At 31.4% G+C, this 26,588-nt stretch overlaps 2 protein-coding genes across 2 annotated transcripts; one reads left to right on the top strand and one right to left on the bottom strand.

The window, feature by feature from the left end:
* Positions 1-13,723: 13,723 nt before the first annotated feature.
* Positions 13,724-18,246, top strand: LOC112801183 (wax ester synthase/diacylglycerol acyltransferase 5). The gene is made up of 6 exons (XM_025843770.3): positions 13,724-14,737; positions 16,653-16,725; positions 16,993-17,060; positions 17,145-17,360; positions 17,457-17,594; positions 17,901-18,246. The coding sequence occupies exons 1-6, from the start codon at positions 13,985-13,987 to the stop codon at positions 18,048-18,050; spliced, it is 1,398 nt and encodes a 465-aa protein (XP_025699555.1). The 5' UTR covers positions 13,724-13,984; the 3' UTR covers positions 18,051-18,246.
* Positions 18,247-19,232: 986 nt separating this feature from the next.
* On the bottom strand, positions 19,233-21,847 carry LOC112801184 (cyclase-like protein 2). The gene is made up of 6 exons (XM_025843771.3): positions 21,288-21,847; positions 21,139-21,211; positions 20,671-20,768; positions 20,168-20,238; positions 19,598-19,727; positions 19,233-19,486 (listed from the first exon to the last, which is right to left on the bottom strand). The coding sequence occupies exons 1-5, from the start codon at positions 21,676-21,678 to the stop codon at positions 19,602-19,604; spliced, it is 759 nt and encodes a 252-aa protein (XP_025699556.1). The 5' UTR covers positions 21,679-21,847; the 3' UTR covers positions 19,233-19,486; positions 19,598-19,601.
* Positions 21,848-26,588: the final 4,741 nt, after the last annotated feature.

The raw sequence follows: 26,588 nt of genomic DNA on the forward strand, positions 1-26,588 counted from the left end.
AATGTTGGTATTGTTAGTGATGAGTGATGACGATAACAAAAGAAAAGAAGAAAAAAAAAAACTTAACATGCACAAATTTAAAAGGAAGAGGAGGAGGAGAAAACAGACAAGGAGAAGAAGAAGAAAATAGAGAAGATTATTCTGTAGAGTTTTATTAGTAATTCAATAGTTAAATAACTGACTCAATAATTTATTAGTTTGACTAGTTTTTTTGGTGACTATTACTTTGACTAGTTTGATTGTTGGGCACGGATTCGGGACGCGCTCCTTCTTAGCACACTGAAACACTAAAAAGTAAAAATGTGTTTGGCGTACCGGTAAGCCAAAAAATGTCAAAATAAAAATATTTATTTTTTGGGTTCTTTTTGCAATTGCACATAAAATAAAGGGTCATTTTTTTATTTTTTAAATAAATATCCATATTTAATTATCTATTACTGCCATTAACATTTTTCTCCAAGTTTTCTTCTTCCCCTTTCCCTACCGTCGTAAGCGCACGGCCTCCTCTATTATCTCCAACGCCAACAACGACTGAATCCCCAAAACCTCTCCTACTCGCTTCTTCGTCACGCTACCAACTCCTTCTCCTCCCTCGCTCAGTCATGGTGGCTTCGGCAGCTTCTTATTGGGCACGCCTGAAGTCTATTGTCCACATTCTACCAAAAATTTCAGTGACTCAAACCGTCCATCCTTTTAGAAGTGTCCACATCCTCATGCTCAACAGTGAGATTCACTTCCATAGCATAGAAATTGGTGAAGCTATTGACCAAATTTGGAGTCTTTATGAATCGTTGTTGAAAAGCATCTCTGAGATTATGAGTTGGGTCGGTGGAGATTATGAGAACAGAGTCGCGAATAGTGGCGAGAAGAATGGAATGAGAGTATTGAGCTGTATGTAGTTTTGCCAACGCCACTTTTGCCACCAACGAAGACCCATTTGAGAATTTCTTGTTCTAGAATGTTCTGTTCCTTCTGTCAAATTCTGCTGATTCGCCATGGCCACACACCCACACTGTTACTGTCAACTGCGGTTTCAAATATTCCGTCAAAGTTTAAAATGAGATTCGGCATTTTTATCCATGAATTATATCTTTTGAACCATGAATTATCATTTATACAAATACAATTATATCTTTTCATAAATAAATTATTAAGCAGTTTAATGGAATTAATTTTTATTATTATTTTTTACTTTTATAATAACTAAAATAACTTAAAATTAAAATTAAAAATTAAAAATTAAAATTTATATTAGATATTATCTTTAAAATGATACTGATATCATATTAAAATATACGTAGACACAAATATTAGAATATTATAAGCACAAATATCACTCTTATTATTTTTTTGTCTTTCTTTTATTAAATTTTGTGAAAAACAAAATAATTTTTAGAAAATATTAAAAAATTTTAATTGATAAATTTATTCTCTATATCATTTAACTATAATTAATAAAATTAATGTAATAAAATTATTAATTTTCAATATATATAAAATTAATTAAACTACTCTTAAAATTACTAATTTTGAACTTATCGTTAAGGTTGATGAGGTTTTTATTTGTGTAATAAAATATATTTATTTTTTTTTAAAAAAACAAAACACTAATTATGAGAGTTTGGGAATTAGAGGTTAGGGGTTAGAGTTGAAGGTTTGGAGTTATTGACCTAACCACTAGATGACTAGACTAGTCTAACTTAGTTAAAATATATTTATCTTATTTATTAATTTTTATAACATCTTACTATAATTCATACTCTATATAATTAATCATCTTCCATGACATATTTTTATAATTAATAAAATTAATTTAACATAATAATTAATTTCTCATATCATATTAACATAATTAATAAGATTATTTAAAAAAATTAATTTCTTAGATCATATTACTATAATTAATAAAATTATTAAAAAAATTAAATTTTTATGTATTTTCTGTCCTCTCTTTATACTCTCTATTTGTACTAAGTTTTATAGTATCTTACTATGATTAATATTCTATATAATTAATAATTTTTTATGATATATTACTATAGTTAATAAAATTAATTTAACATAATTATTAATTTCTCATCATATTAATATAATTAATAAAATTACTTTAAAAATTTACTAATTTCTCATATCATATTTCTATAATTTATAAATTACTAAAAAAATAACTAATTTTTTAAATTATATTATTATAATCTATATAATTATTCTAAAAAATTACTAATTTTATATGATATCTTACTATAGTTAATAAAATTATTTTCGATATCATATAACTATAATTAATAAAATTAATTGAACCGAATTACCTAGCTTATAATAATTGGTTTAGAATATAAAATTAATTTAAAATGTAAATTCATTTATGGTTTTTTTTCATAAAGTGTTCCATTCTTATCAAAACTTTAAAAATTAATGACCAGTAGACGAACCTGACCAACCTTATTTTTGACGTTTTGTTTAACAAAAAATTTAAAATGATAATCATCCAACAAATCGAACACTACTATTCATTAGAATTCCAAAGGATTAATTAACGCTGAGTTAGCACTGAATATCGAAAAAACTGCAAACGTAATTATCAATGCTGAGTATTGAAAATATCAATGTGTTCAATGAATATGATCCCAATCTTGAATTAGTTCCAAAATGAATTTAAAATCAAATTTAAAACTATTTGAAAACCAAAATTTAATATTTAATTGAATTTAAATCTATAATAAAAGCCAAAGGTTAATCAATGTAAATATACATAAATTCACATTTAAAATATGGTGAGAATTAACGTGTCTAACAAGTTTTTTATATATATTAAATGACAGACGTCTTCCGTAACGTGTGTCTGTGTCTCGCCAGTTACTAGTACCTATCAGTTTACAGCAATTTTTGCTTTGCTGGCCACCAAACTACACTTATCACGACACGCGACTGTTTACTTCCCATTGTTATCTGACGGTAATCTTTTTTAGATCTGGCGAGGACATTTTCATCTTCCGAACCAACGAGCAGGGACAGATGCGCCATTCGAAGAGTAGGCAGTTTTACAGTGTGATTCCGCGAGGGGATGGAATGGGAGAAACTTCCTGCAACTTCATTGATGGTCAGTGACAGAAACGTAAACGTCCGCGCGATTCTATTATGCGTCAAACGACGTCATCGATGAAACTCCTTCCTTTCCAGTCCAATCCCATCGTTTCTGATTAATCGTAACGCAGAATCATTAACTTCAAATAATTCCATCTTAAAAATCGTTAACTAATTCTACATAAACCCAGATAGTTTTCAGATCTAACAAAACTAACCAGCAACAAAATAAATTTGTAAAAATAGCCTCTCTGACATAAGATATCCATTAACCAATCAAAGGAGGAAAGAAAAAAGGTGATCTCTATCATTGGATTAAAAAAACGAGAAAAATCCGACGGACAACATCTAAAAGTGCACCGGTCAGCCAAAGATAAGTGCTATGCGCACTGATGTGCCAAAGATCTTTGGCACATGGAATCCGTGCCCTTGATTATTGGAAGAGACTTTTAGGTAGTTAACACTTTTTTTTATGGATCCAAAATTCTGTTAAAAAAAATAAATTAAAGAAAGAAAAATTAAAAGAAAATATTTTGAAACAATATCTATCCTTCTACACGTGATATATGACATGCCTAATTTTCCTTTTCAAAAATTGGCAACTCCGCAACGGGGTGGTTGTTGCCGAAGACTCCATCAAGTAATAAATACAAACTTGAATTTTATAGTCAAACTAGTATATATGATCACGGAATAATTAAAATATAAAATTATATAAAATATTTTTTTTAATTTTTAAACTAAAATATTCATGATATTTTTTATACAAAATTAATTAAATTTTAAATTTGACTATTTTTAACATTAACAATAATAAAATCAATGAGTATTAATTTTATTTGTTTTCAAAATATAATAATTATTTATTATAGTAAATATATATAATTTGTGAATAAATTAAAATATTTATATTAAAATCTTATCTTTTTATTTTTTTAAACAATATTAGTGATTAATTTGTAGATATTTTTTATTGTTCATGAGTAAAATATTTAAATTCTTAATCTTATATTAAAATTTAAAATTAATTTAAACAAGTACAATCGAATATGAGATAAATTTGTCTTTAAATTATCTTTTTTATTATCATAGCAAAAGAAACTATTATGGAGAATTATTTTTGTTAAAATCTATCCAGAACTGATTTATATTCTTGTATCATATTCATTATTGAAATCAAAGAAATAAAATCAACATTGTTACTTGTTGAAACTTATCAATATATTTTGTCTATTTTTAAGTTGAAATAGTTATATTTGTACTTATAAATAGTTTTATATTTTTTTAATAGTTCAAATACCTACCAAAACTGATATCATTATCATTATTTTATTCTACAATGAATAATATTCTGGCGCCAAGAATATTGAGGTGGCGCATTCTGGTGTTAGTATGCATATCTCTCTCTTTTTAATTTATTTTTAAAAAATATCTTCCTTATAATTATATAAGAAAATTAGCATTTAATGCATAATTAGACTAATTGTCAATTATTAATATTTTCAATCATTCTAATTATATTAATTATTAATCATTCTAATTGTCAATCATTATGATATAATTTTTAATCAAACATAATCAATGGTAAATTGATATTGATATCAACAATAAAAAATTAAATATTTATAATTCTAATTGTCATAAATATCATCCTAACATAAATAGTTTTGTTAAAATGCTCTATAATGCACATGTGTATTAATTAATGGCAAATTGATATCGATATCAATAATTAACTTTTATAATTAATTTTGTGCTACTAAAGATTATATATAGCGTTTCTTTTATGATTTATGAGTCTAAGTTTGAGAGTCAAAGCATTTTATTTAATTTTTTAGTTTGTTATTCTTCCTTGACTACTTCATAGAATAAGAATGTAGTTTTTATTTTTCATTAAAGTTGATCATTTTAAAGTACAAGTTATAATTTTTTATGATTTTTTTATGTAGTCATTCTATTATTATTATTTTGATAATTGTTCTTACTCAAACTTATTCTTTTCGTTTATCGAGTAATTGCTTTGGAGGAGCTTTATAGGCCAAGATCAAATTCCATCTCTTCCATACTTTCTACGTCTGTCCAAAAATCTTTGAAGTAGAATATATAATGAAATTGAATTTTCTCAATTTAAGTTCAGTTTTGCTATAAGTGTGTCAAGTTTGGAGATGCAATTCCAAAAATTGGTACTGTATTTAAATTTTCTTCTTTTAACCTTTTCGCAATAAAAGTAATTTTATAACATATTATGATTCTTTTAAAAAAACTATTGGTTTTCTAGTGCGTCAATGCAATGCCATTGATATGAACAAAGGTAAACTTAATTTCTTGGTATGGTTATTCTATACCTTGCCGCAATACATGGATAACGGATGATAAAGCTTATTTAACAAGAGAATTGTTTGCATTTGCATAAATTTTAAATGTTGGAGCTGATGACATTATTTCAGTTGGATGCCATTACGAAAATGACTCTAATCTATGTGTCTAAAGACTAGAATAGTTTAAATATTATTTAAATAATTTAGTTCTAATATTAGTTTTTGATTAAATTAGTTATAGAAAAATTTAAATTGTTGTCTCAATTTATATATTACCATTTGATCTGAGGGTTACCTGAAACGATGATTTGAACCTGAACGTGAGGTCCAAACTCCTTTTGAGGAAGCGTTCGACTTGTACTGGTGTCGAGGTGCCACCGTTTGAGTTCCTCGTGAAGAGCCGGAAGGTGGTACCTGCAAGAGACTCCGATGCTTAAGTTAACAAGGACTTTAAGCATGTTTTTAGTAGATTAGGACTTGAATATACCTGAGGAGTATCAGTGTATTTGTAGTAGAATAGACAACCACCTTTTGGAGTTGTTTTACCCTTGTTGGTGGATAACCGTTCCTCTTATCTTGAGAGTTTGTTGAGATCTACCTTCTAGATGAGGTAGAGATAGTATGAGATATTTAGGGAGGTAGTTACTTATTCAGATAAGTAGGGCTGGACCTCTCGTGTCGTGTCCGACCTAAATGAGGTCAGATAAGCGGACGAGGCAACCTTATTTGGTGGGCCTTTGCCTTTGTTGGGCCTGGCTTTAAGTTTTTGGGCCAGAGTATGAATAGTGCCCCTACTTGAGTCCGAACTTTTATAAAGTTGGGCTCGAGCATTTGTAGCTTCAGTTTTCTTTGTCGGGCACATCACCTTCAAGAGATCAGGTATTCGACGTATTTCAAAATTTTGTAAACATTGTACCGCTTAATGATACATTGTGCGTTACGTTGCAATTTTCTTGGGATCCATGCACGTCTTTAGTGAGGGGTGCAAAATGCCTTCTTTGTCCATTGTGTCTTATAAATACTTTACTTCTTCCCCCTTTCTTCTTTGTCCATTTGCGAAACGTTCATTCGTTCACTTCTTCGTCTTCTTCCTTCATTCTTCGTTTGTGTAATTGTTCTCTCTTTCAAGATTTATTTATCTTGAGGTTCTCGAAGGTCTTGCTTGCGCTCTAGGAGAGGACTGTTTGCGTTGTTGCGGTTTGACGTGCCCTTCCGTTTTCACGCTTCTTCAAGATTGGTGCTCTTTATCTATCTTTTCTTATTTTTCTGTATTCTGGATCCTATTCATGTGTGAATGAATGGTAGTTGTAAAATGTTGCTTGTGGTTGCCACTCTGATTTTAGGGCTTTGCATCCTTGAGAATATGATTTTGGCTATTCAAAAGAGAAAAGGTTTTTACTGTTGCTGTAGTCCTGTTTGTAGGGTTTCTATCATGCTCCCAAATGATGGCATTTTCATATAGAAGATGGCTTTATTTCTACATGTTAGAGGTATCGCATATCTGTTTGTGTTCTGGAAGAGTTTTACAATGTTGACCCGACCTCCTTTTGTTTATGCATGTGCTGTTGTTGTTTTAAGTACGGGATATAAATGTCGATCTGTGATATTAACCCAAAATCCTAATTGCTTGGTTTGCTTTGTCCGATTTGTAGTAATTATTTTTTATTTTGTTGTGTTGAAATGGGTAGATTTATCTGTTCTTACTCCTGTTCCTGTAATTGATCATGAATATGCCAAGGCCTTTCATAGACATCATAGGCTATCTTTAAGTCAATAGAATGAGAGGAAGTATGATATTGTCGTTGCTGACCCTGAGGAGAGAGTCTACTTCTGCCGACTTGATAGGTCGGAGCGGCTTTTCATGTACGTCTATGATTGTTTTTTCGCAAAGTTAGGGGTTACCTTTCCTTTTTTCAATTTTGAGTCCAAGATTCTTAGATTCTGCAACTGTGCTCCCACCCAAATGCATCCCAATTCTTGGGTATTCTTGAAAATATATCAACTTTTTTGTCGAGAGCTAGATGTCCGACCTTCTCTTAATATCTTCTTTTACCTCTTTGTGCTTACCAAACCCTTTAGTTATAAAAAACAAGGTTGACTATCTTTCTGTGCTATCTAGGGTAGGAAAGTTTTCGCTATCTTTGATGAGTCATTTCATGACTTAAAAAATCACTTCTTTAAGGTCTGAACTGTAGAGGGTGTTTGACCTTTTTTCTTGAATGATGAGGATGAATCCATCTTCCCTTTGTATTGGGAAGAAAGCCCCGTGATAGTTAACTATAACTCGAATGATTTAGGTGAGGTAGAGTCGAGTGTGGTCGGGGTGTTTCAGGAGTTATGGGGCTGAGCTCCTTATTTGGACACAAAGAGATATTTAAGAAACCCGAGCCAGCTTCAGTCCGAGCTAGGTAGTTTTCTCTTCCCTTTATAGATTTTACTTGTAAATTTTTGTTGATAACTAACGTTTCTTCATTTGGGCATTGCAGAAATGATATCTCCTAAGTCAGCTGCCATGAAAACGCTCCACTCTACGAGGAAAAACATTGCGTAGAACATGCAATTAAAAGAACCTGGTGAAGCCATCGACTTGTCCTTGCCCTCAAAATCGGACTTAGGTCGGTCGTCTTCTTTAAAGATTATTTCCGATACAACCTTTCAATCCACTCCTCCTCCTGGCCCGACCAAATAAGTAACTGTGCCTCCACTTCCTACTGACGAGCCGAATCCTAAGAGACGCAAGACCACGGAGTCGGGAAGCATATATAAGCAGGGCTTTAACGGCCTTGCATGGAGTGAAAAGCACATCCTTTCTCATAGCTACATTAGCATGGATGACGTGGCCATCAAAAGTCACCTTCAGCTCTTAGCTCGAGGTAGAGTTCGGACGGCGGGTATATGAGGTTACTAAAGCCTGGGACAAGTATACGTAGCTCGAGGAGTCTGTGGCCGAAGGTATGGATGAGATGGTTGAAAATCTGAAGACCAGTTCCAAGTGATTGCTTCTGAGGCGGACCTTTCCCCGATCAACCCGAACAACATAGTGATGGACGGAAAGATCGTTCCTGCTTTGGATGATGAGGATGATACCCCTTTGCCCAATCCGAAGGCCTCGGGGCCACAGGTTGGTCCGCCTTCCCAGGATCCTGAGCTTCAATCTAGAGGCGAGCTTGTTGGTGGTGAACTCCTTCCTCTTTCAACTTGTCTAATTTCCGTCGTGCCAGTCTCTGAATACAATCCGACTTCCTCCGTTCTCGCCGAGGATGCTGTCACTAGAAAACAACTTAATCCTTTGTAAACTTCATTTTTCGTAGCTTTTGAATGGCCCAATCTATGGGTCTTTGTAATAGTTGGTTTTGAACAATTTTTATTTTACCTTAATTGTAGTATTAAACAACTTTAGAATCTTGTTAAAAATCTTTCTTCATTTTGATAGTGGTTTTAGATTTTAAGTGATTGCTTCTTTTTGAAATATATCTTAGCTTATACAGTTGTTTAGTTAAAAAATTTTACTTTCACAACTTTTGATGCTATTTTTTGCTTAGAAATGAGGTCGGCGAAGTGATTGGTCCTTTCTAGACTTTTCATACACACATATTATGTTTTCCTTTGTAAGTTCCGACTTCGTGTAATAATCAAAATTTTGCCAAGTTACTTTTGTATTTTGTTTTTGTTTCGACTTATTTTTTAGGTTGGTTTATGAATTACTTACATAACTTCTTACATTAATTTGTATCTCGTCACTTCATCTTGTCGACCATACAAGTCGGTCAATGATTTTTCCAATTTTTCGAGCTTAAATTAATGTGTTTGAGCGTGAAAAACCTGCTAGAAGAAATATCTTATTGTTTGATAAGAGAAAAGGGGTTTACATAAGTTTGCTGCTAAAGATTTTCTTATAATCCCTAGCGCTTGCTGTGATGCGTCATTAAAATCCCTTTAGGAAAACTCTTTTCGAAAAAAAAAACCATGAAGTCAGGAAAAAGAGTACATCAGGGAGTAAGGTACGCTTCTCTAACTGTAATACCTTTTTAAGTTATATGCATGCCATGACCTCGGGAGCTCGTTCCCTTTTAGGTCGGACACCTTATAGTAACCTTTCTCTAAGACCTCGATGACCTTGTAAGGCCCTCTTTAGTTTGCTGCCAACTTTTCTTCGCCTGACTTCTGAGTTTCGATGGCATTTCGGATCAGTATAAGGTCCTTGACGGCAAAGCTTATCTAGATTATGTAATATTCTCGCTATCAGAGTGACACAACAGAAGTGAGATGGGCCCATAACCCACAGGTCCTAGGATCGAAACCTCACTCTAATATCATAATGTAACATCCTCACTATCAGAACGTCACACTTTCGGCTGCGCCACCCTGATAGCGAAAATATTACATTTTGTCACTGTCGCCGCCGTTCTGGCTGCCAGAAACCGCCGTTGGAGCCCCCTGTCTTCTTGGTAAGTGATTTCGTTTCCGAAACCTTGAAATCAGTATTATGCTCTAAGTTGCTAAAGCTTCTGAGATGTTGGTAACATAGCGTTGCGTTTCGGGTCTTGCGTGTTGAGTTTAGTGGCTGTTACATACAACATCAAGCTGTTGCGTTGTCACCGAAGTTGCTGCTGCTCCGTTTTCTCGATTATTCGTAAGTCCGGTAAACTGTTCCTTTGTTTCGAACCCTTTTTGTCCCTATTTCTATTATATATTGTTGAAAGTTTTGCGATGTTAATGCCTTAGGATAGAGTCCGGTTATTACATGTTGGTGAATTAAAGTTGCTATTGTGGCTACAGATATAGTGGAGCTGTGGTTGCAGTTGTCGCTGGTTGCGGGACGAAATAAAAGGGTTTCTTTGGCATGTTTAGTTTATGAGTTTCGACTATGCGAAGTAGGGGCGCGTTTCTTAAACTCATTTTACTTTCAAGAATTGTTACAAGTTGATATTAATATGAAAAATGTATTTTTATGATTACGTGATTCTTAAGGATTGATTTGAGTTGCTTTGGATGAATGAAATTATTTGTTTGATTGAATTATTGATTTGTTTGGGTTAGCATCCGGTTGTTGATAAGAAATTGATTTAGAAAGTTGATTTTATTGAATATTATGAAAAGTAGTTTTCTTGGTTTTGGAGTTAATTTGATATTGAAAATGAATCGGCAATAGAAATGATTTAAGATATAATTAATGTAACACCCTCACTATCAGAATGTCGCACTTTCAGCTGCGCTACTCTGATAGCGAGAATATTATATTATTCTAAGATGTAAGACCTCAAATTTTTGAAAATTAGATAAATTATTTAATAATTTATTTTATTTATTTGAGAATATATTTTTAGAAATTTTTATATTAATTGAGTACTTTCTTATTATTGATGTAAAATCTTTAATAATTAAAAAATAATGAGAATTTTATATACTTTAATTTAAATAATTATATTTAAAGTTCTAAAAAGTGAATTGGTCATTAAACCAATCTGACAACTAGTTTAATAGTTTAATGGTTCAACCGGTTCAATTATAATTCAACCAAAATAACTGGACTATAGTAATACAATGTATAAAATTATAAATAAATACACAAAAATATAGATATATTTTAATATAAATCTTAAAAATATATCAATTAAAAATGCAATACCAATCAAAGTTTCATAAGCTCGTATAATTATATAAATACAAGACTTAAATAGAAAAAATATCAAATTTCAAAATCAAGATTTATATAAATATAAAATTCATGATATTATATATTATATATCGTAGAATATAAAAAATAAACACACCAAAATATAAATATATTTTGTTTTAAAAATATATCAGTTAATATATTCTAATTTTAAAATGATGTAATTTTATTATTTATGTAATTTTACTAATAAAGTTCTATGATGTCTCAAAACAAAAAAAAATGTTAAAAAACACTAAATAATTTGAACCCAACAAAAAGCTACTTTAAAAGAAATAAAGAAAACAAAGTTTCCTAACTCCTTGCACCTACTAAAAATGAATTTAGCAACTACTATAACTACAATATATCTCTTGTAAATAAAAAAAAACAAAACTTTATTAATTTTTTAAAATAAATGATAAACATACAAGGCAAGAAAATAATTCAAGTCATAAGAATTAAAAAAAAAAAAACAATTCAACAAAGAATAATAGAAAATAATAAGAATTTAATAATATTTTTGTAACGGTACAATAATGATAAGAATTGAAATTGTACATAATATAAAAATACTTTAGTTAAGGCAACAACATTAATTATTTATTTGCCTTATTTGTCATTTATTTTACTGGTCAATTATATTATGTTTCCTGTTTAATGTAACTTAACTAATCAGGAATAATTAATTAAACAATAAATTCTAACCATTATTTAATATAATTGTAATATTAAAGAGAAAAAAACAGTTAAAATTTGTTTATTTAATATTATTAATTTTAATAATAATTAATAAATATTAAATAAATTAACTTTTTATTGTTTTTGGTTAATTTTTTTATTATTGAACATTTTTGTAATATAAAATCTAAAATTTTTTTAGAATAAATTAAAAAAAATTATTATTTTCTAAAAAAAAAAAGATATTCTTACTTTAAATACAAGTATTTTATTTTTTTTATTTGTGCCAATTCACCCCGTGATGAACTGAATGTCCACATACAGTTCGTCTAGTAATACGACAAATTGTGAGAAAATATATATAATATATAATTTTAATATATAATATATATAAAACATGTAAAAAAACTTAATAAAATGATTAACAATATTTTTTGTATCATTTTTTTTAGTTTAATTTATAAATATATGATCATAGTTATATAAATTTTGAAATTTAATTTTAGTTATTAAATTTTAATAATTATAAGACAGGGCAAATACATATGGTTAAGAGCAAGCCAGATTCTATATAGGTTATTATTAGGTGGAATAAAATAAGGTAGAATAAGAATTCATTTTATTGTCACCATTAATATGAAGCACTTGATAAATATTTGAACGATATTATGGTTTTTTTTTTTTTTTTTTTGGACATGTACCAAAGATTTGTCTTTGAAAAAAATTGATTGTACCAAGTAGAGATTTTAGATAAATTTTATTTTATTATTTTACATGAATTAGTCAATAATATTCAATTATATATTTATCTTATTTTAACGGTTGTTTTAGATTTCAAACTAACAAAAGAACATGAAATTTTATTTGAGTAAATACAAAATATTAGACTATATAGACATGGGTACTTACTCTAAATATAGAGGATTAGTCATCAAGTGATAATAAGCATTGTAATTAAATACATTAGGATTATAATCACGTTGTAACCACTTTGTGTATTCATTGGAGGGCATCTTCGAGGAGACAAAGGGTTATATCTTATTGTTGCTCCTCCTCCACAATATACAATATTTTAATTTTCACAAAAGGCAGAATAATTCAATTGTAACCTATACATATGCCATGTAGTAAAGGTAGTCGAGGGAATTCCTTTTGTAACAACTATGGGAATTATTCTTCTATTCACATTGACTCTTAGAGAGGTTGATTCAGCCTCTAAACCTCTCGTGATATTTTTTTTAGTTTGTCCAGTGTTATTATTTGACGTATCAGTCGAAATGTAAGTTCTATCAGATATATTTATTAACTTTTCACTTTATAATTGCATGCAAAATTTGATAACAATTTAACCTAAGACTCCATCGAATATGCTAATTCGTTCGTTTGATTTTGGTTTAATTTTAACACACGAGAGGTTAATCAAATTTCTATCCAAGATCTCAATTTAAAAAGTAGATACGTCTCCTTTTAAAAAATAAGTTCGAATTGGGAGTTAATAATTGTAATGTCGAAACTAGTTTTACAAACAATATAATTATGTGAATACAAATGAATCAAAACTTTATATCAAAAGAAATTTAAAGAATGCTACCAAAATATTTTTAAATAAAGATGTAATAAATAAATAAAATTAGACAAAAGACTAATAAACAAAGAAGAAAATTGAAAATAAGACAAAATTAAAAATAAAAAAATAAGAAAAAGATAATGCTCCAAAGAAAATAACAAAATAAATTGACTTCAAACATTCGTGTACTAGTATTCTACGATTTTTTTCAATGTCAATGTGACTGAAAATTTGTAAAAATTTAGTATAATTTAAAGTGTTAAATAAAAGTTCATTTGAAATTCTTTGACTTTTTTATTTATAGAAAAATAAAACTATACTATAATAAATAGTTATTGATCTCTTACTCACATTTTTATTTTATTTTATTTATTCTACAAGTTTAATTATCTCAAATCTATTTCCCATGTGTTATTTGTACATTTCTAGTTCGACCTTAATTTTTTTTTTCTTTGACTCTAGCTAACTCTTGTCGACCTCAAAAAGTGTTGTTAATAATTATGCTGTGAGTCGAATTTTTTGCTAAAATTTAATTTTTTAATTTGTTGCTCAAAAATAATATCATGTATATATATGAATTGTTATTTATTATTAGCATGGTTATCTGCAAGGTAAAGACTAGAGAGATATTAAAGGTCAAAGGAACAAGAGAACAGAAGAGGAGCAGGGAAGAGAGAGATGGAAAGAGAGAGTAGTAATGAATGGGAGGATGAACCTCTAACACCGGCGGGGAGGCTGTTCGCGCAACCGGAGATGAGGCAAATAATCCACTGCGTAGTTGGAACCAAGAACCCTTTCGACATCGACTCCGTCAAATCTGAGCTCCGGAAGTCCGCCATGCTCCAACACCCGCGGTTCACCAGTCTCTTGGTCCGCGACCACCGCGGCAGGGAGCACTGGCGCCCCACCCAAGTTGACATCGAGCGCCACGTCCTCATCATCGACCGCCCTCTCTCCGACGCCGACCACGACTCCGCCGTCAACTCCTATCTTGCCGATTTGTCAACGGAGGGACTCAGCATGGAGAAACCCTTGTGGGAACTCCACATCCTGATGGCTCACAATTGCGCCATCTTCCGAATCCACCACTCCCTTGGCGACGGCATCTCCTTGATGTCTATGCTCCTCGCCTGCTGTAGGAAGCTCCACGATCCACACTCTGTCCCCACCATAGCCTCTTCTTCTTCTTCTTCTTCTTCCTCCTCTCGCTCTCGCAACACCACCTGGCCGAATATTCTTTGGAATCTTGCGGTTACCTTCTGGTTTTGCTTGGTCTTTGCCCTAGAGTTCATCCTGCGGTGTCTGTGTGTTCGTGACCGCAAAACTCCGCTCAGCGGCGGCGCCGGCGTTGAGTTGTGGCCCAGGAAGATTGCTACTGCCTCCTTTTCCCTCCAAGACATGAAGACCGTCAAGACGGCTGTTCCCACTGCGGTAAAATTAATAATAATTATTTCCTTTCCTTTCTTTTATATCCTTCAAACTACTAATATAACACAATTAATCCATATTAATTGCTTTAGACACCCAAAAAGAAATCCATATTAATTGCTACATATGCTTCTTATTGAAAACTACCCAATTGTAATAGCCGATAAGTTGTTAAAATCATTTATCTAAATATAGAAGCCCAATCACATGCCATGCTTCCCCAATTTTTGAAACAAACACTTTTGCGGACTTGTCCCAAAGATATGGGATCGATTAAATAATTACATTCAAGATTCAACTATATGAGTTTTCTATTAAAAAATAGTCCTTTAACTAGTCTTAAAGTTCAGTTTGAATAAATAATTTAATTAAATTTTAAAAAAATTTAATAATAAATATTTATATTAAAAAAGTTATAAATAAATTATTTATATTTAAATTTTTTATTTTAAAAATAGTTATTTAAAGAAAATAAAAAATAATTATAAATTTTTTTTAATTTATTCATAAGTATTTAAATAATTTTTTAAAAAAATTTAATTTTAAAAATAACACTAAACATTAATATTATAATTTTTCATAAGTTAAAAGTAAAAAAAAATTACTTATGAATCTATCTCGTCTTTAATCTATCGTTGTTTATAGTATAATATGTGTGAAGATAAAATAATAGTATTGTAAAACTAACATATTTCATTATTTTAAGTTATTAGTTAATATTAATATTTTTTTTATACAAGTTCAAACAAAAATTCAAATGCAATAGAATGTTGAAAGTCAAATATTAATTAGAATTTATTAAAAAATATTAATTTTTAAAATTAAAAAAATAATATATATTTATTTTATAGTAAAAACTGAAGTGTAGTTAACTTCACGTGAAGTTGATACTTGAGAGTCGTTAGATAATTTGATTGACTAAATTTTTATTTAACGATTCTTAGATATCAACTTGACGTGAAGTCGATTTCACCATAGTTTTCACTTTATTTTATATATAAAAATATAATGACTGAATTTTGATGGCCCATAATAATTTTGAATTACATTACCTGTGTTGATTATTTGACTCTGCCCCGCCGCCAAAGTTTAGGCATGACAGCAACAAAATAATTCTTTTTCGGAAAACGAAAATTTATCGAAAAATTAAACCAACTTATAAAATTGTTTCTCGGTTTGACTAAAGATTAAACATGTTTGGATAAAATATGAAGGTGGATTATACTCGAAAGCTGTTAACTCTAAGCTAGGAAATAGCTTACAAGTACTGAAGTTCAAGCAACTTTTTTAAAAACTTAGAATAAGCAGAAACTGATCATTTTATAGTTATTATCATTTTACTGATTCCTGGTTTAGATATTAGTTAATAGGTCTAATTATTATGAACAATTCTATAATTTTATTAATTTTTTACAATTTTTAAAATTTATAAGCAAGCCATTACAATTTGCAAAAAAAAAAAAATCAAATATTATTATGAAGTTCTCTATAATTTAATTCTATTTTTTATAATTTAAAAATCTTTAATCAAATTATTATATTATACAAAAAATGCTAATCTAGTATCTGTTGTTTAAACATTTTCAATCAAGTTTTTATTATAATCCTTGTTTAGATTAGATCTCTCTAATTTAAAAATTTTGTGATAAAAAATTAGTAAATGCTAATGTGTTTTGGAAAAGTTAAGAAGTGCAACCTTTTTTAAATTTTAAATCTTAATTATATTGTACACAAATTTTAAGAAATGTGCAGACTTAAAGATTTTACTATTGGATGAATGATTTGAACAGGGGACTGGGAATATACGATAATGCAGTGTTTGTCAACACCCATAATAACCAATGAACCATAAATTTATTATGTATATGACCACTATGAACATTCAGATATAATATTTCGAGCACTTGCTGTTTTGCAGACCATAAATGATGTTCTATTTGCTGTTATATCATCTGGGATATCAAGATACTTGGATTTCCGAGCACCCAATGGTACACGTCACTTGTATAATTGTTTAAACCGCTATTTTCAACATGTTTCCTTTTCATATTCCACTGCTTTTAGGTAGAAATACACAGACATTCCAGATAGAACTTCATTTGGTTATAGAGATAGGGATAGTAAATAAAAAATAGAATCTCATGAAAGAAACTAGAATCTCTCTAAAACTTATCTTCTTTCTATTTTTGTATTCTTATCTTGGAGATAGAATCCAACAATACACAATGACAACTAATTAAAAAGTTCCTTTCTGTAAGGGGTGCAAGAGGGGATTCAGCTAACAGGTTTAGCTATGGTTAATCTGAGAAAACAGCCAGGACTGCAGGTTTAGCTACTCTGCCCAATTTCACTTTATTTAGTTGCTGCTACTCAGGCTATAATAATATTGTGGGTGGATCAAAATGATCAGGAACTATCCAATCTGATGAAAAGCAATTCAGGAGCAAGGTGGGGTAACAAATTCGGTATGCTTCTCCTGCCTGTATATTATCACAGAAGCAACAATTCAGATCCTCTAGCATATCTCAAGAGAGCTAAAGCAATGATCGACAGAAAGAAACAGTCTTTGGAGGCCCATTTCTCATACAAAGTTGGAGATTTAGTAATGTCAACTCTTGGTCCAAAGGTTAATTAATTTCTCCCCCTTTGTCTACTTTTTGCTACTTGTGCTCATTACAGGGACAGCTATCATGTACTACTGTTTGCTGTTTATACAATGCAGTTTGCTAGCTGGCTAAATTACCGGATTCTCTGTAACACTACCTTCACAATCTCAAACGTGGTCGGACCGCAAGAAGATATCATGATGGTAGAAAATCCAGTAACATACTTGCGGGCAAATAATTCTGCCTTGCCTCATGTACGGCCCTCTAAACTCTTCAACTTCACGTGAAGTTGTTAAATGATTTAAATGATTTGACTAAATTTTCATCTAACGTCTTGATTGTACTTAAGTTTCCACCTTATAATAAACACTGTTTGACACCAATGTTTTCTTAACATTCAAACACACATTTTTTTCTTTAAAAAATAATTTAAATACACAATTAATTAGTAACAATCGTGTTTTTATACGAGTGTCAAGAGTGTTTAGTATGTGAATAGTATCTTTCTTTTGTTAATGTTGTGTTTGTGAATGGTTGATATTTCTATTGGTATAATGCAGGCACTCATTTTGAATATGGTGAGCTATGCCGGACGGGCAGACATGCAAGTTCAGGTAGCCAAAGACATTATTCCCGACCCAGAGTTTCTTGCCAAGTGCTTTGAAGATGCTTTACTCGAAATGAAGGAGCAGGTTACGGCCAAAATCTAAGATGCAAATTAGTCGCTTTTGTAATTTGTTGAATTTGTCAGCAAATGCAGACCTTGTGATGGATATATAATAATATAAATACGAAAAAATATATATATGACAAAATACATGACAAAGAATGAATTGTTTTTCTTAGTCTGTTGACAATTAGAAGTTAGAACTAATTAATTTCATCTCCAAGATCATTTCCCAACTATTACAATTCTTTCCATTTTTTTTACAACTTATTTGGAATCATGGATTTTGTTGGTAATATTTTGTAACCAAGCCTTCTATCCTCATCGTCACTTGAAACTCATCCAATTGGGAAATAATGAGAAACCCAACCGAGATTATATACAATTAGCACATCAATGATTCCAAATACTGAGTTCCTTTCTGGTATTTTATATCTAAATATTAGCATGATTGTCAAACTCTCAAATTAATCCGTAGAATCATATAATTTTACGTTTTTAAATAGTAGAATCAAATTGACTTGATTTCAAGCTCGTTTTTAAATAGACTCGATCAAACTTGCAAGTCTAACCATGAGTTAGCGAATTTGAATTCGGTTTATTTTATTTGACAGAAAAAAAAAACATTTCATTTATAGAAATAATCATACGATACTTATAGATAATAAAAACAAAGTAGATCTAAATTTAAAAAAAAAAAACATTTCATTTATAGAAATAATCATACGATACTTATAGATAATAAAAACAAAGTAGATCTAAATTTTAAAAAAATAAATAAATATTTTCTATGTTAAACTATAAACTGACTTTCTTTTAAAATTCCTTAGCTCTAATATCAGGTACGTAAAACTTGGTGTCCATGACAAGATCAAGATGTCATGTAACCAACGGAATACATTCTACCGTTAATTCTGCATAAAATTAATGGTTTCTATCGGATTCAGAAGTATAAAAAGGAACCATCTTACTCCCAAGAAGAACAATAATGCCATTGAAAGAGATTAGTGTAAGGTTTAATGGTTGCAAGAAACTTTTTACAAAATAAATAAATAACAACACAAAGCTAGCACTATGTTCTAGGTAATTGTCTGCTCACACCAATCATAAGAGAGAAAAGGGGGGGGGGGATCATAATAATGTACTTCTATAAAATTTAACATTGTTTCACCTCACCACTAAGCATTGGCCACCAATTATTTGGTATCAAGATCTCCAGCGGAACTGTACAAGGATTGCCATTGCATGTTTCTATATATTAAAGCCAAATAAGATTGTTAACACCTTGACACAAATCGTTAATACTATTTTTCTCAATATAGACATTTCTGAGCTTTTATTGCATTTTGAACCTACTCATGTCTAAGAAAACTACAATTGATGTAATGCTACTAAAGTTGCTGCACCCATCGTACTCCAAACATACACCAAAAATGATCAACATCTCCTGGCATTTGGGTATGCAGTATGCACTGTTACCTGCAGCAGTTTTGACCATGAATCAGCCATTGACTCAGAAGTTATGAGAAGAATGCAATTCTTTCGTTAGAATTCAATAAACAGGTTTCATCATCTCAAATTCACATGTACCATATTATTTGATCAGAATGCACCGTATTGGTGATCCCTCAGCACCAGCCAACCTAAGCGGTAAGCAATGCAGTGAATATATTCCAGCAGGGACATCATCAAGTTTCAGGCCTTCCACGAGAATGATTTCCTAAGGCAATTTAAACTGTTAGTTCTTGTTCCACCAAAAGATAAAGAATATCTTTGTTCATACAGGGAAATGCCAAATGCACAAACTAATCTGATCACAACACTGAGCGGTCTTTCAAATTAAACAGTGAAATATGTCTGGAGCAACAAATTAGTATCTCATAACAACGCTTGACGAAAGTTCGGATCAACAGTTAATTGGAATTGTTGTGGAGGCAATGACAGAAGTTAAAATTCAGGAAAGTATACTTCGGCAATAATGAAAAAATTAAAAAATAAAAATAAAAAATTCAATTGCTACATCCACATTGTAGGTTCAATCTGAGTACAACCAATTACTGATACCTGATAAGCTGTAAAGAACTAAGGTGGGACAATAAACTAATAATAAAACTAACACATGTCATTGCTCAAACAATAATAAGACAGGACTTCTCTTACCCTGCCTTCTAGAAAAACCAGGTGAGATGGGATCAAGTGATCAAATGCAGCAACAGATAGATAGTCAATTCCTACATGGCATCATAGAAAGATGTGTCACTGTAATGGCATTTATGCAAAAAAAGTAAAAAATCATACATGTTTGAAAAGAGTAGCCTCAATGGAGACAAAGCTCTAAAAATGCACTGAAGATGCCAATTGGTACAGCATAAAGGCAAATATCAAGATAGTAATCTTGTACAACTACTTTGTATCCTAAAATTCTCGTAGGCAGTATCCACTTGGTATATCCTTAGAATTCAGATGCCTCTTTAATACATAAGATTAGAGCAGGTTAAGTTCACCATTGCCATTAATTGTGGTACACAAATGCCTGCTGCAACTAAAATTAGGAAATGATATCTCCTTGCTTGTCATGTATGTAAAAAAATTATATAAAAATAAGAATAATAAAAAAAAGGATCCTTGGTGATAAAACCCCAAATCTATATTTAACACCATACCAACAAGTTTGATGTCCGTGTTCTCCACAAGCCAAGTTGCTCCATCCACCATGAATCCCACATAGCTTGTATCGAACCCTTTCTGAAACATAAGCCTCCTATAATTTAAGAAGTTTTAGTTCCACTTTTATGATTTTTGGAGACAGTAAAAAAGAAATTGGTTGCTTTGATGATCGAGGTTGAAACAAGTCCAGTTCTAATCAAGCATATGCCCCTACTGGATAGCCCCTTTATCATAAAGATCGTACAATACCAAACAAGAGAGACTTGTTCATTTGATACGAGACCCAAGCCATTATGTGCACTAGTTACAATAATGGAAATAAAAAATGCTATGTACATACCAAAAATTAACCAAATCAGTCATCATGTATTAAATACACACAAATACATGTATTAAATAACGCAGGTATAAATACATATTGGGTGTGACTTTGGTGTACATCACAGCATACGTTAGATAGATACCTGTCGGTATTTAATGTACGGAAGAGCACACGACGTACACCGCGTGGTATATTTAATGACTTCATAACTTGAGCTGAAAGGGAAGGAAGAAGGGAGTCAGGAACGGAAATGGAAAAACGGGTGAATGAGAAGGCAGAGTGAGTTGGTACCGGTGATGTTTTGATCCCTGGGAACATCAAGCAAGAGAGCAGGGCCATTGAGAAGGTGCAGATCGAGAGTGTCGACGTCAAAGCCAGCATGGAAGTAGTGATCGAAGACGTGACCTGGAGCGTCGACGTGGGTGCCAGTGTGAGTGGGAAGCTTCATAAGGGAGCCGTTGGAGAGGGACCCGTTCTTCATGCTTTGCTGAAGCCACACAAACTGCCCCACTCCCTCCGATGACTCCCACGATGGCATCTCCGCCACGTATCTGTGGCTGATGTCAAATATCGTTGCCTTCTGTGTCTCCGCCGCACCCATCCCCAACCCAAGGCCGCATAAAATTGCAATTATAGTTACAATTGCAAACTTCGCCAAAGCAGCTCTTGAGCAGGTATTCATGTTTTTGCTTACAGTTAATAAATCAATTTGATGCCAACTGAATCTGATCGCCACCACAACCGACACCAAGGGAGACCAGCTGCTCTTAGTCTCTTACCCTTGCCTCGGACTCTCTCGTCAGTCCTCACTCCTCACTCCTCAACTGTTTTAGTAATTAGCACTCTACACCGTGTAATAAAAAAAAAAAATCTTTTTTTAGATAATTTTTGGAGGAAAAAAAAAAGTATTTTGATTAAGGGCTGAAAGTGAAAGTGAGTCGAGTTAAGGCAAGTTAGACCAAGTTTAAGCTCAATTTATAAAAATTGAGCTTAACTCATAACTCGACTCATTAATAATTGAGTCTATTTCTTAAACTCAACCTCGATTTACCAAAAACTTACGAGCCGACTCGAACTCACGAGTTAGCTCAAATAATACGAACATAATTTATAATTTTATACCAATAAATTATAACTTATATATTTTAAAAGAATTTAAAAAGATCAATTTTATATATTTTTTATCTATCAATAAATTATAAATTTTTTATTTATGTTCAACATTAAAGTTGTATATAAAAATTAAATATAAAATTTTAAATAATTAAGATCATTAATACATATAATTATATATTACTATTTTATATGTATATATATAATATTAAAAATATAGATTAAATATAAATATATATAATCGAATTAGTTCACCAGTTAATGAGTTGAGTTTATCCAAACTCAATCTCAACTCATTTAATTTATAAATTAAATTTCAGGCTTAAATTTGGCTCTCTAGCTCAAAATTTTAGTTTATCGAATTATTAACGAGTCAAGTTCGAGTTGGCTTATGAACTAATTTGACTCGTTTTTTGTCCTACCCTTAATTTAACAAAATACAACAAAATACTCAAAAAAATATTTTAAAAAACCGCTAGAAATATGATTTTCAAATGGAATAAATTTAGTCAAAAAAATAATGGAATAAATTTCAAAGCTTTGGTGTATATATATATATATATATATATATATATATATATATATATACCAAATATTCTGGATATCCATATGAAAACATAGTTATTACTAATTAAATGTGTATTTAAATTATTTTTTAATTAACAAAATAAAATGAACCTAAGTATGCTTGTCAAGAAAATATTGGTGTTAAATTAGTGATTATTATAAAAGATATACATGTTGTGGAATTAAAAAAAATAAAGAATTCTTTTTTTAAAGTCGAAAAACAACTTTCTTTTCAAATTCAATCTACCGAAAAAAATGGAGAAACATTTTTGGGATGGGCATGTGGTGGATTTGGCCACATTAAAACTTGTTGTAAAATAACTAAATAAATAAATAAGGAAGAGATAATATAAAATAAGGAAGAATAATTAGATAACAATATTCACCATAATTACTATCTCAATATAATAGAGATAATTAATATATTTACTAATATTATATATAAAGAATAAGAGAATGAAGTATTTAAAATACTTGTAAAATAAAAAAAGAGAATATAAGAGAGAATGTTCTTATTGATGATATTGTCTGAGGTTTAAGCTTCTATTTATACATGAGTGAAGCTTTGAATTTTCAAACTTCATTAATTCTCAATGTAACTTGGGAGCTTCACTCTTTCATAGGAAAAATCAGCCGCCCATGTATTGAATGGTCATCCACATCATCATGTTTATCACAACACTCCCTCTTGGATGACTATTTAGAATTATTGCCTCGTTAAAATATTACCAAATAAAAATTCAGTGGAAAAAAACCTTAGTGAAGAAAAAAGCGTATAATATCCTTTAGTGATGGGGACTGCCTCATTAAAAACATTGTCAAGAAAAATCCAATGGAAAAAACCTGACCAAGGGAAAAAGAGTACAGTCTCCCCCTCTTGCCGACATCATTTAATGTCTCAAAATCGGCACATCCCAATCTCATGTACCAATCTTTCAAAGGAGGATTTTGGGAGTGATTTTGTAAATAAATCTGCCAGATTATCACTTGAACAGATCTGTTGGATATCAATTGTCCCTTGATTTTGAAGATCATGAGTGAAGAAGAATTTGGGAGAAATATGCTTTGTTCTATCACCTTTGATGTACCCACATTTAAGTTGAGCAATGCATGTTGTATTATCTTCAAACAAGACAGTTGGAGCTATCTTATGATCAATCAGTCCACATGATGATAGAATATATTGGATCAGACTCCTGAGCCAAAAACACTCGCGACTAGCTTCATGAATCGCTAGTATTTCGACATGATTAGAGGAAGTTGCTGCTATTGTCTGTTTCGTGGACCTCCATGATATAGCTGTACCACCATATGTGAACAGGTATCCTGTTTGAGATATCCCTTTATGTGGATCAGACAAGTATCCAGCATCTGCATGGCCAACTGATTGTGACTTGGATCCATAGGGATAAAACAATCCCATATCAACCGTTCCATGAATATATCGAAAGATTTTCTTGATTCCACTCCAATGTCTTCTGGTTGGAGAAGAACTATACCTTGCTAGTAAATTCACTGCGAATGATATGTCAGGTCATGTATTATTAGCAAGATACATTAGCGCTCCAATGGCACTAAGATATGGTACTTCAGGATCAATGATATTTTCATTTTCTTCCTTAGGACGGAATTGATCATTTTCCACATCTAAAGATCTTACGGTCATTGGAGTGCTTAATGGATGTGACTTATCCATATAAAATTTTTTCAAGATCTTTTTTGTGTATGTTGTTTGATGAATAAAGATCCCACCTTTTGTATGCTCGATCTGCAGGCCGAGGCAAAATTTAGTCTTTTCAAAATCTTTCATCTCAAACTCTTCTTTTAGAGTTTTTATAATTGTTGGAATCTCTACAGAAGTTCTAATGATATTTAAATCATCAACGTACACAGCAATTATAATGAATCCAGATGCAGTTTTCTTTATGAAAACACAGGGAAAAATATCATCATTTTTGAATTCATTTTTGGCCAGATACTCAGTAAGACGATTATACCACATTCGTCCAGATTGCTTTAGACCATATAAAGATCTTTGCAATTTGACTGAGTATAACCCTTGCGAATATTCATTGGTTGGTTTAGATATCTTTAGTCCTTCAGGGACTTTCATATAGATATCCTGATCTAATGAGCCGTATAAGTAGGCTGTTACCACATCCATTAAATGCATATGCAGTTTATGATATGTAGATAAACTGACCAAATAATGCAATGTTATCGCATCCACTACAAGAAAATACGTTTCTTCATAATCTATACCGGGCCTTTGTGAAAAACCTTGTGCCACAAGTCGGGTTTTGTAGCGCACAACTTCATTTTTCTTATTTCATTTTCTCACAAATACCCATCGGTATCCAACATGTTTTACATCTTCTGGGGTACGGACTACAGGTCCAAAGACTTCACGTTTTGCAAGTGAGTCTAATTCAGCCTTCATGGCTTTTTTCCATTTTGGCCAATCATTCCTTTGTCGACATTCTTCGATTGATCTTGGCTCAAGATCCTTACTTTCATGCATGATATTTAATGCCACATTATATGCAAATATTTCATTGACAATTGTCTTATTTCGGTCTCATTTCTCTCCTGTAAAGACATAATTTATCGAGATCTCGTCATTTTCACAATTTTCAGGTACCTGAACGTCTTCTGGCGTTAAAACTATATCATAATTTTGGACAACTGCATGTGTCTTTGCTATGTTTTTTTCAACAGGAATTGTATTTACTTCTTTTCTTTTTCGAAGATTTTTGTCTTTGGAACCGACAGGCCTGCCACGCTTCTGGCGTGAATTTACTTCAGTGGCTACTTGTCCTACTGGGACATCAATTCGAATTGGGGCATTTTCTGCTGGTATATAAGATTTAGTTATCCTCTTTGTATCGGAAAATGCATCAGGCAATTCATTCGCTATTCTTTGCAAATGTATAATCTTTTGAACTTCTAGTTCACATTGTCCTGATCGAGGATCTAAATGCATCAACGATGATGCATTCCAACTAAGTTCCTTTTCAGGAAGTTTATTCTCTCCCCCTAATGTTGAAAATTTTGATTCATCAAAATGACAATCCGCAAACCGGGCTTTAAATACATCTCCAGTTTGTATTTCAAGATACCTCACTATAGAGGGAGAATCATATCCAACATATATCCCCAATTTTCTTTGGGGTCCCATTTTGGTGCGATTAGGTGGTGCAATGGGAACATATATCGCACACCCAAATATTCTTAAATGGGAAACATTTGGCTGCTGGCCAAAAGCTAATTGCATAGGAGAGAACTGATGGTAACTTGTTGGCCTCAAACGAATAAGTGATACAGCATGTAAAATAGCATGCCCCCAAACCGAGGTTGGGAGATTTGTTCTCATAAGCAAGGGTCTAGCAATTAATTGGAGGCGCTTAATCAGTGATTCTGCTAATCCATTTTGTGTGTGAACATAAGCTACTGGATGTTCAACATTTATTCCATTGGCCATACAATAAGCATAAAAAACTTGGAAAGTAAATTCACCAGCATTATCAAGGCGAATTGCTTTGATTGGATTTTCTAGAAATTGTGCTTTTAATCGAATAATTTGAGCCAGTAATCTCGCAAACGCCAGGTTGCGAGAAGACAATAAGCACACATGTGACCATCTCGAAGATGCGTCTATCAGGACCATAAAATATCTAAAAGATCCACATGGTGGATGAATAGGTCTACATATATCACCTTGAATCCTTTCTAGGAATTCAGGGGACTCAAATCCAATCTTTACTGGTGATGGCTTTAAAATTAACTTCCCTTGAGAACATGCAGCACAACAAAATTTACTAGATTTAATAATCTTCTGGTTCTTTAGTGAATTTCCATAAGAATTTTCAATAATTCTCCTCATCATGGTTGTTCCCGGATGACCCAATCTAT

Source organism: Arachis hypogaea, chromosome 5 (assembly GCF_003086295.3).
Source record: "Arachis hypogaea cultivar Tifrunner chromosome 5, arahy.Tifrunner.gnm2.J5K5, whole genome shotgun sequence".
NCBI classification, from domain to species: domain Eukaryota; kingdom Viridiplantae; phylum Streptophyta; class Magnoliopsida; order Fabales; family Fabaceae; genus Arachis; species Arachis hypogaea.

Coding starts and splice junctions, on each gene's coding strand:
- LOC112801183 (XM_025843770.3), top strand. CDS start 13,985: ATGGAAAGAGAGAGTAGTAATGAATGGGAGGATGAACCTCTAACACCG. Junction 17,061..17,144: donor GAAAACAGCCAGGACTGCAG/GTTTAGCTACTC, acceptor CAAAATGATCAG/GAACTATCCAATCTGATGAA. Junction 17,361..17,456: donor TGTCAACTCTTGGTCCAAAG/GTTAATTAATTT, acceptor TATACAATGCAG/TTTGCTAGCTGGCTAAATTA.
- LOC112801184 (XM_025843771.3), bottom strand. CDS start 21,678: ATGAATACCTGCTCAAGAGCTGCTTTGGCGAAGTTTGCAATTGTAACT. Junction 21,212..21,287: donor CAGGGATCAAAACATCACCG/GTACCAACTCAC, acceptor CTTCCCTTTCAG/CTCAAGTTATGAAGTCATTA. Junction 20,769..21,138: donor CGTACATTAAATACCGACAG/GTATCTATCTAA, acceptor CTTAAATTATAG/GAGGCTTATGTTTCAGAAAG.